Source organism: Micromesistius poutassou (assembly GCF_964030765.1).
Source record: "Micromesistius poutassou genome assembly, chromosome: 16".
Lineage (NCBI taxonomy): Eukaryota > Metazoa > Chordata > Actinopteri > Gadiformes > Gadidae > Micromesistius > Micromesistius poutassou.
In genome coordinates, this window is record NC_140286.1 from 10,408,370 (window position 1) to 10,419,183 (window position 10,814).

General features: G+C 43.9%; 2 protein-coding genes across 2 annotated transcripts in view; both read left to right on the forward strand.

Annotated features, from left to right (window-relative positions):
• Positions 1-2,705: 2,705 nt before the first annotated feature.
• Positions 2,706-5,924, forward strand: oprk1 (opioid receptor, kappa 1; the record flags this gene model as incomplete). The annotated part of the gene is made up of 3 exons (XM_084480883.1): positions 2,706-2,962; positions 3,727-4,079; positions 5,359-5,924. 3 exons carry the CDS (start codon positions 2,706-2,708, stop codon positions 5,922-5,924), a joined length of 1,176 nt encoding a protein of 391 aa, XP_084337009.1.
• A 2,525-nt stretch (positions 5,925-8,449) lies between these two features.
• The window catches only part of chmp5a (charged multivesicular body protein 5a), a 3,376-nt gene continuing 1,011 nt past the window's right edge, over positions 8,450-10,814 (forward strand). Inside the window, exons 1-6 of the mRNA XM_084481600.1 lie at positions 8,450-8,658; positions 8,977-9,081; positions 9,215-9,261; positions 9,418-9,511; positions 9,989-10,060; positions 10,313-10,506. Of these exons, the coding sequence (XP_084337726.1) occupies positions 8,590-8,658; positions 8,977-9,081; positions 9,215-9,261; positions 9,418-9,511; positions 9,989-10,060; positions 10,313-10,456 (531 nt within the window). The 5' untranslated portion in view covers positions 8,450-8,589 and the 3' untranslated portion in view covers positions 10,457-10,506. The remainder of the gene's footprint in view (positions 8,659-8,976; positions 9,082-9,214; positions 9,262-9,417; positions 9,512-9,988; positions 10,061-10,312; positions 10,507-10,814) is intronic.

The following is a 10,814-nucleotide window of genomic DNA, read 5'->3' on the forward strand; positions in this document are numbered from 1 at the left end:
CCCAGCTTCTCCTTTGTAATTACTATCATTATGCAACCTTATGCTACTGACTGCTATTTACTGTTGGCGCTCAGAAACAATGTAATTCTGACTTGGCAGTTTGAACCAGGATTTACGTGATGAAGGATATGTAATATATTTTTGTCCAGACTTGGTGGAGTCCATGTTATTCCTCGGTCTAATGTGGTCTAATGAGTTGATTGCCATTCACAGGTTTAATCGCCCATGGTCAAGTCCTACAAGTAAGGGCTCCATATTCTAAAAGGAATATTCATGACTTTCAAAATTTACTGAATCCCTTTCTGCTCTTGTGGCCATGGGCAACGCGCAGTGTGTTTCCATAGTGACTATCAAAATAGGGACTAATGATGGAGAGGAGAATCACGCGGCCGTACCATCAGGAACTACTCCCCTGTTGGTGTACAGTTAGGTGTAAAGTGCATTGTGAATCGAACAGGTGTGTGCGTATACATATGCATATGCATTTGCTTCAGAAAACAATCTTGATAATGTGTTTAATGTCGACCATCAAAACAGCGCACAAACAAGCCTTATCAAGCGGTAGGATCTACAAAATCCTCCATTATTGGAAGTCGCCACATTTGGAGGAGAAGGTGTTGTGTGTATCCATAAAGATCTGCTGTTTGAACTGTCATCAGACCCACATAGCTGGATCATGCCCGAGCAATGTTTTGTATCTGTAACATTTATGTCCCTATGTACATTTATTATGAATTGCGGACATAAATAAAGAAGTTAAGATGTGTGTGTGTGTGTGTGTGTGTGTGCGTGTATTTGTGCACGTGCATGCATGCGTGCACTGTGCACACAATGATAAACTATGGTATGGCAGGAGGACAATGGCATCATCACACAGGCGCACTGCGTAGCAGCAGCATTGTTTGCTGCTGCTGAGGCAATCCATCAATAGTCTTGGGCTGCGTGAGTCAATAAAAGAGGTTTGCCCTCCAGATGTGAATGTCAATCTAACTATCCACACACACACACACACACACACACACACGCACGCACGCACATATGCACGCGCACTCGCACACGCACACGCACACACACTCAATCCACTCAACAGCAAAGGTTCTCGCCTCTGGTAAGCATCTCTCAGTCTCTAACCAGTAATTGTAGTCATTTCCAAAGATGTTTACACCCTGATTTTCTACAGAGACTGTACCTCTGCACATAGATGATGTAAATACATATCAAACCAGGTTGCAAGTATGGGGCGTATCACGTTGCTATGGAGACACCTGTGGGCTTGGTTTGAATCCAAATCAACAACATTTTCTTTACATTTCATTTCCTTTTTTCACACCATCTCCTCGACTTTTCACTCTATTCTTTTTTTCCTCACTTTCCAACAATCTTAGTTTGTCAGGTCATGAGATTTCCTCTGCTTTACATTTTACAGGTGAAGATAGCAAGGCATATAGCCTACGAAAATAATATTTTAATCATATTTATGGAAATAATCCACGCTTATGTTGGATAGTTATTACCCTTTAAAGCAGCGTCAGTTAAAATATAAATTGCATTAGCTGAGGAAAAGTGTTTGTTTTTCACGACTTCACCGAATTTCTGAAATCAACAATCAGTATCAAGGTATTTTACTTAACCCTCTTCAGATGTCAGGAACACACTATCAGCAATCTATCAACTACAAAATGATTAAAGCTGTGTCTATTATCTTTATGTTTTCGACCCAATCATTTAACATCTGGAAAAAAGATATTGAAAAAAAACTCTGGGCAGTTTAAACATGTAAAGATCTGGAATCAAACATTTCAAACATCTGGTATTTTAACGCATGCACAAGAGAATTACACCAGCCCCACAACATCTGTCCACCGTGGGTTTCTAAGCAACACGGCATCTAGATTCTAAAAGACAATGCATATAATCATCCCATTTGTTTTTCAAGTGCTAAGCTAGAAGTAAAAAATGAAACAGTAGTCCTTCTTGGTGTGGATGTGTGCGATAAACACACATTGTTCCACAATGGAGAAAAGTTAGTGTCGGTCTCGTTACCCATGCTGAATACAGCATCACCCGTGCAATTAGAAGACTCTCTCTCAAAAGACATGTTACACATTCAATGCGCAGTAGCCTGTGGTGGGGAATATGAAGAAGTCAAGAATATGAGAGTATGAGAGACGTGTTTGATGGGCCGGACGAGTCCTCTCCAGAGAGACCTGTGGTACTCATTAGTGGTGCTACACTCCGGCAGAATGAGGACCGGGTCTGCTACACACACTGATGTCACTCAAGGTTTCCGGGCGCGCGCGCCCTCAAGGTGCGCAGCAGCGGCGCCAACAGAGACAGGGACGATTCTTCTCGTTCTCCTGCTTGACGAATTTCTTCTGGATGTTTCATATTTAAACGGGTTTTTCATACGATAAAATACCCTATATTTTAATGAGGACGTGCTATTGTATTTGACTTGTGTTAACTTTTCCCATCTACGACGCAACTGGTTGGAAAAAAAAAGGCGCGTGTAAGATTTATTTATTTATGATTTAACTGTATTTTCTTGACATATCTGTGCGCTATTGAGTTTGAAAACATCGCTCATATCAGTTCAAATGCTAAGCTGTCATTTTCCGCACGTGTAGTATTGTAGAGCTCGCCCGTGTGCTTCAGACGTGTCCCACCGCAGGAGTCACACCTCGCGCCCCTCCACGAGCACCACCATGGACAGCGACGTCGTGCACATCTTCAAAGAGGACAGGTGTCGCTCGGTGTCCGTCCGCCCCGAGGAGTGCGGACTCAACTTAACTTGGCAGCCCGACTTCTCGGACGAGATGTTGTTCAACCACACGGCCAACGAGACGTGGGACGCCGAGCCGGACTTCACGTCCCCCATCATCACCATCATAGCCGCGGTGTACTCCATAGTGTTCGTGGTGGGCTTGGTGGGCAACTGCCTGGTGATGTATGTCATCATTAGGTGAGTGGATTTTATTAATGCGTCTATTTATATATGTTATGTATATGTTATGTTAGCCCTATATAGTTACAACCAAAATAAAAAAATAAAAAAATAAAAAAATAAAAAAAATATATATATATATCTGAAACTGACATAAACACAGAAATCCAGCCATCTGTACGTTCTCTCCTCTCATTTGATCGGAGGCATCACTGACCTCATCCTGTTTTTGCATGTGTGCACACCATGTGTGTGTGCATGCATGCATGTGTCTCACCGTGTGAGCCATGCATGCATGCACACACACACACACACATGGGATGTGTGTGACCACCTGTGTTATCCCCCCTGCAAGGATCACATGCAATCGCCTAATTGGCGGCCATTATCTCGACATGTCGTTCCCTCTTCTCAGTAAAACAAACGTCCCCTCCTCCCTCCACTGGCTCTTTTTACTGCCTCCCAGTCTCTTCTGGGTGTGGAAGGTAGATAGATCCACACATATCCAGAGTTATGCGGTCGTCAGACAAGTGAGGGAGAAGAAGAAGAGATCAGCCTTAGGACGGTACACTGCTCCTTAGGTGTTTTAAATCCCCGTTTAAAACAACGTCAATGATTCAATCCCCATTCGGGATCACGTTCAGTGACCGGATCCAATGGGATCGGAAAGTAAACACCTTTGGGGAGCCGTGATACACAGCGTGCCGACTCTACCCTTTCGCACCATGGTCTCTCCCTCCCTCCCTCCCCTCCCCTCCCCCTCCTCCCCCCTTTGCACACAGATACACCAAGATGAAGACGGCCACCAACATCTACATCTTCAACCTGGCGGTGGCCGACGCGCTGGTCACCACCACCATGCCCTTCCAGATCACCGACTACCTGCTGCACTCCTGGCCCTTCGGCCGCGTGCTCTGCAAGGTGTTCATCTCCATCGACTACTACAACATGTTCACCAGCATCCTCACGCTCACCATGATGAGTGTGGACCGCTACGTGGCCGTGTGCCACCCTGTCAAAGCGCTGGACTTCCGCACGCCGCTCAAGGCCAAGCTCATCAACGTGGTCATCTGGGCGCTGTCCTCCACCGCCGGCATCCCCGCCATGATCCTGGGCAGCACGCAGACCCATAACGGTGAGCCCCACCCCCTTCCCCTTTCCCCACCCCTCAGCCCCCCCCCCCCCACCCTCCCCTCCCCACCCCCCGCCTCCCCTGGCAGTGTGATCATCAGCTCAACTCATTGGTCGTTTGAAAACAAATGCACTCGCTTTGTGGAGTGCCGTAGTGCTCTGATTGGTTAGAAATGAAGCAGGAGCTGTCTAGAATTTAAATTGGCTACGAAAGACGCAGGGCAAATGATATTAAGTCTGCATATGTGTTCTAACAAATTACACCCAAATAATAAATTCAAATTCTACTAAACTACGTCCTACACCTAGAACACCTTTAAATACCTCCGGATCGACTGCTGCAATCCAACTGCTGCAATGGTTTATGTGTTTATGTGTGTTGTGGTGTAATGTACTCAAGATGTCTCTTATAAGTGATGCCAAAAGCACATTTCCGATCGTGAAAAATAAAATTGTAAACCTAACATGATGTATAGTAGCATGCATCGGCAAGGATTGGCATTATCTCACTTTCAGAGGTGTGTGTAGTTGAGAGCAAAGTTCAAAAATCTTGGCAGGTGTTTGACAAGATGGTGTGAAAGCATTCTCTGTGAAAAGGCTAGAGGGAAAAAGTGTTATATTCTAAGAAGGAATCCGAATCAGATCTTCTCAACATTTAAAAACACAGGGGACAGGTAGATATTGGTAAAACTCCCTTTATTTAAAGGTTGTCAAGATGTTAATAGCCGAGCTGGTAGTGAATGCTAACAAGAAAGAGCAGTTTTTCCGGAGCATCTGTCTGCTGCACCACAGGTGTGCAGCCTCACCCAGAATCATATCGGTGTGGACAGGAGTCAGGACAGGAGTCAGGACAGGAGTCAGGACAGGAGTCAGGATAGGGAGACTGCTTAAACCAGCCATCAACCACACACACTCAGCAATCTGAGAAAGAGATTTTGGATTGATTGATCAATATCTTGGTTATACATAGAAGTCCGGGTGCTTGGAAAATTCATAGGCGACTTTAAAGATGCAGTGATCTTGCTACTGTTCTGTTACTACTTTTGTGTATGTCCATAGGGACCTACTTATAGTGCCCCAACCAACGGCAGACACAACACAAGGCCAGTGTGCCATGCCAGTTGTTGGTTGTTGTCGGATGAAAGTGTTTAGTTGGGGAACAGGTCCAAATCGGTGTTGGCCTATACATTCTAAGGTCGGTTGTTTGGGGCAATGTGCAAGAACCTTATTCCAGCGAGTGCAGAAACGGGTTGTAATCCACGTCCCTCCCCGACACACCGCAGGCAACACCGAGTGTGCCCTACAGTTCCCCGAGCCCTACTCCTATTGGGACACCCTGATGAAGGTCTGCGTGTTCGTGTTCGCCTTTGTGGTGCCGCTGGTGGTCATCAGCGTCTGCTACACGCTGATGCTGCGGCGACTGAAGAGCGTGCGCATGCTGTCGGGCTCGCGCGAGAAGGACCGCAACCTGCGGCGCATCGCGCGGCTGGTGCTGGTGGTGGTGGCGGTGTTCGTGGTGTGCTGGACCCCCATCCACATCTTCATCCTGGTCAAGGTGCTGGTGCCCTCCGTGCCCGAGACCACGGCGGTGATGGCGGCCTACTTCTTCTGCGTGGTGCTGGGCTACACCAACAGCAGCCTCAACCCCATCCTCTACGCCTTCCTGGACGAGAACTTCAAGAGGTGCTTCAGGGACTTCTGCTGCGTGCCCGGAGCCTGGGGCCTGGGGCGGGGCCGGGACGGGTTCAGCGGCGCCAGCGGGGGCAGCGGCCGCGTCCGCAGCACGCTCAGAGAGCACTCCTGCCCCGCCGGTAACCGTGGCGACAGGAGGCAGGGGCGTCCCGTATGACTAGCTGTGGAGATGTCCGTCACCCATGACCAGCATGGGGAGGACTTCTCGAACGACCCGGGCACGACGCAGACCACCGCAGTCTGACCACTAGAGGGCTGGGGGTTAGACCACCGCAGTCCGACCACTAGAGGGCTGGGGGCCAGACCAATGCAGTCTGACCACTAGAGAGCTGGGGGCCAGACCACTGCAGTCTGACCACTAGAGAGCTGGGGGCCAGACCACTGCAGTCTGACCACTAGAGGGCTGCAATGAAGTCAAGGGTTCTTGAGATCCTGAGGTGCCCTGCAGGACGTTAAGCCCCTTGTCCAATGACCTGGACCCGCCCATGCTGCTAGTAGAATGTAGCCACTCATCATATTCAGAGTGTGATGTTCTATAACATGATTGACGTTAATTGCACAGTCTTTTTTATTTATTCATATACAAATATACACATACATAAACATATACTAAAATATAATTTATCAGGTGGGTGCCAAAGATCGTAAGTAAATAGAAAGCAACATTGAAAGAATCAAGTCCAACGAGGGTTTTAACGGGATGAATACTTGTACTGCTTGCATAAGTATACTGTATATGTCACTTTAATAGCATTCAGTAAGTGTATATAATTGTGGGAAGAACGACAGGGCAGCAACGCATTTAAAACAATGTGGGGAACACAGCATCTCTCACCTTCAATATGTAGCTCCTATCTACAGACATCCATTTCCATCTGCTGAAGGATGATAAACAATTGACAATCCAAGTTGATATTTTACACTCAATAAAGAACTATTATTAAAAATTTTGGGATTTTCAAAACTTGATAGAGGGTCTCTGAGGCAGTGTTGAACTGTTAATCCTGTCCAATGTCCGCTGTAATTTGTTTTTCAATGTCAATATTTGTTTGTGGTAAAATGTTACTGACTTTTAGGTACAGTACAGTTACAGTTTGATGAATATATACAGTTATGGTTGGGTTTCATAACAAGTATCGTCCCATTTTCACATGGAAAAAGTTGACCATGACTTAATTGCTTCTTGTAATGTGATGTTGATGTGATGTTAAGAATAGGGTTGTGTTATAAATGTAGAATACCATTCAAAACATATTCTTATCTCTTCAAAAAAATTATATTGATGAACCTATTAAATATTAAGGCCTTGTTTGTGTGCCTCATTCTTAGAATATCATTGTGTTATTATGTGTTGTTAAATAAATATGATATCAAGTTATATGTTTACAAAAATTGGTATCTTTGTGCATGAAAACCTACCACATCTACAAAAGACAAACGTGATGGCGATGTGAACGCGACATTCAACCATGCGTGCAAATAGCACAACTGCAAAGCTTCGGTGGCGTGTTATTCCAACCCTAATACATCCACAAAACAAGAAAGACAACACTCTTCCTCATCACTTTCTGCCTTTCCTCATGCTTTCCTGTCTGCATCCATTTTGTACTTTTTACCGCTGTATACTGTAACAGTTGGGTTGAGATGCACTCAATAAAAAGCCATGAAAAACCGAATAGCAGCGAGTGTAATATTTCTTACTGGGAAAGAGAATACTGGTATGGGTATTAAATATTAATGACACACTGTGAGAAATGCGGACTCCACCATCAACATTGCATGGCCCACAGCCACCTACAACCTGTATCCTTACATGAGTTGTGTTTGATCAGGCACAGCCTTGGCTGAAGGCCGTGCGTCTCTCCCTCTGGATACAGAGAGGGAGTGTTTCCATGGTGAAACACAATGGCTGGAGCCAGAGGCCCGTGGAGCTTGGAGGCCGTCGAGGATGCGGAGACTTTTGTCAGTGGCCTTGTATCAAAATGTTCGTTAGCATTTGCCTCTCAGACGCTAGACGGCTGTTGGAGCATTCATCGCAGATTGTCCTCACCATAATTGGGTTTTTGGCAACAGCGGTTTTCCACTTGTTTATGCAGTGGTGCCGGAGGCAGTATTTTTTCTGCGTCCATGTGTGTGTGTGTGTGTGTGTGTGTGTGTGTGTGTGTGTGTGTGTGTGTGTGTGTGTGTGTGTGTGGTGGCGTATTTTGGGTGTGCCCGTACCGTAAAACTATAATAGGAATAAAATTGAATCATTATTAATTCATATATACCTGAGGCAAACCGGCTCCGACTGTTAGTACTTAGCTAATATTTTCAGCTACTATAATTATAATAATTATAATAATAATTATTTATATTTATTTATTTATTTATATTTTTATTATATATATATATATATATATATATATATATATATATATATATATATATATATATATATATATTTTTTTTTTCTTCTTCTTCTTCTTCTTCTTCTTCTTCTTATTATTCGGTCAGTTTGTCCTAAAAAAATGTTTCCTAACTCTGACAAGGAGGCAACACATCCTTTCATTATCCGCAAAGGCAACAAAGACCAAAGGAATCAATTAAAGCTAACGGGACAAAGACAATGTCAATAAGAAGTGCAATTCCTATCTCTACCACAAGAGGGCCACCTCATCTGTATGATCATTGGTTACAGACAATCATGCCAACCAATGGAGTAATTTTCGCTGTCATCATTGCTTCCGGGTGTTTTCTTGGAAGAAGAGCCATTTAGATCTGATGCTCCTTTATTTTCAAAGGAAAATCTAAAACGTTTCGGTCATTTTCACGTTTTCAAAATGAACAGGATATTTGGACGGAGTAAGGGAAAAGATGCTCCTCCAAATCTATCGGACTGCATTGGGAATGTGAGTATTATATGGTTGTAATTGCAGTTAATCCATTGTTGTTTTCTTCTCGAATTTTCCTCTCTTGATCGCATCCTGCCTCGACTATCATCTATTTAAATTATCTGGAAAAGCGGAGGTTTAAAGACAGGAGGGTGTATGGCACAGAAAGGGTGTTATAGATGCATCATTCCCACGACTGTGAAAATATAAAGATAAAGTCTGTGGGGGATCTTGATTGGATGACATTAATGGTGGCTCTGATTTACAGAACTTGCTCTTTATTGTTCTCTCCCTCTCTTGTTGAAACAATCAAATATCATCATCCCCCTCGCATAGGTGGACGCCAGGGCTGAGTCGATCGATAAAAAGACTGCCAGGCTGGATGCAGAACTATTGAAGTACAAAGATCAAATGAAAAAGATGAGAGATGGACCCTCAAAGGTAGATCTATTATCCTGTATCGATATATCAAAAGTGCTGTGTGCTATTATAATACAATTACTATCACACAATAGTTAACACGTTAATAATCCCAACATTATTCGTTTGACAATTCGTCCCCTCCTGTTTATAGAATATGGTGAAACAGAAGGCATTGAGAGTACTGAAACAGAAGAGAATGTAAGTAATCTTGCTGAATTAAAATATGCTAATTGTCTCGTGATCAAAACCAACGTCAATTGAATGTTTATGTTATGTGTAAATATTGTTTCGATTTTTATTTGCTTTTTAATATTTCATGGCATTCATGATAGTCAACATATCATTCTTTGGCAGGTATGAAGGCCAGCGGGATCAGCTAGCACAGCAGTCGTTCAACATGGAGCAGGCAAACTACACTATCCAGTCACTGAAAGACACCAAAACCACGGTAACGCTTTTGCCAAAAGGCCAACACACAGTACTAGGTCTGTTGTCAGAACAACCCCATTGGAGATCAAAACTGTTTTATATCTTACATTGCATCTTATTTTCGTCTGAAAATAAATAGACAGAAAATAGACATATTTATGTGATAAAATGTCCAACCATATTTATTAAGGTGACATATATAAGTGAGGTGAATACTATGAAGGCACAATGTGACCTACTGAATGTTCAATAACTAGTGGGGGAAGCAGGTTATAGGACAATGTATGCAACTAAATAAGTTCAGTTTCACACCAAATAATTCTGCAGCTGACTTTATCTCCACTATTTAGGATTTAACAATTTTAGTTTTTAAGATTTAGGCTGCCAACATGACCTGTTCGAGGTTATTCGAACTAGGCATCATGTTTAATGTCCCATCGATTTCATCTGTTAAAAATCCTTGTTTCTGCAACATAGTCTGTGTTTTTTTATTCAGGTGGAAGCCATGAAGATTGGCGCTAAGGAGATGAAAAGGGCTTACAAGGACGTCAAACTGGATCAGATTGAAGTACGTCGGTGTAATGGACCCCTTTCTTTCAGCTGATGTTTTTCAAATACACCACTGCTGACACATAAACAAAAGCTATCCACATTTCTCTACAAAGCATTCAAACTCAAAATACTTCATTCTCAAACGAGCAGTAGAAAATGTATCAAATGATTTATTGTCACAGAACAATAGTGAGTGACAACTATTATGTCACCATGTCATGATCATGATTGTGTGTGTGTGTGTGTGTGTGTGTGTGTGTGTCTCCAGGACCTCCAGGACCAGCTGGAGGACATGATGGAGGATGCGGGCGAGGTGCAGGAGTCGCTGAGCCGCAGTTACGGCACACCGGAGATAGACGAGGATGACCTGGAAGCAGGTAGGCCTCAGTGGGATGACTACTATACTTTATAATCCAAACCACTACTCGCTTACATTACAGGGAGAGACCTCAGGAACAACAGGTGTGTTTGTCCTGAACTCTGAACAAGACTCACTTGTTCAGAGACTCTAGACTCTGCATGGCCTTCCCCCTTGGGAAGGCTAGGCCCGGCATAGAGTCAAACTAACAAAAAGGGTTTCAAATACACTGACAAGTTCTTTAGCTGAAATCGAGGAAGTTTGGTTCGAGATAATGACTTTTACAAGATGCAGATGTTGGGTTAGGGTTAGGGTTATTAAAAGTGCTGTAGATAAGATTGTAAAAGAGAGGGCAGAAAAGGGCAGAGCCTGCCGACATCAGTGTTCGATCCCAGATGCCTCCGGGCTGGGA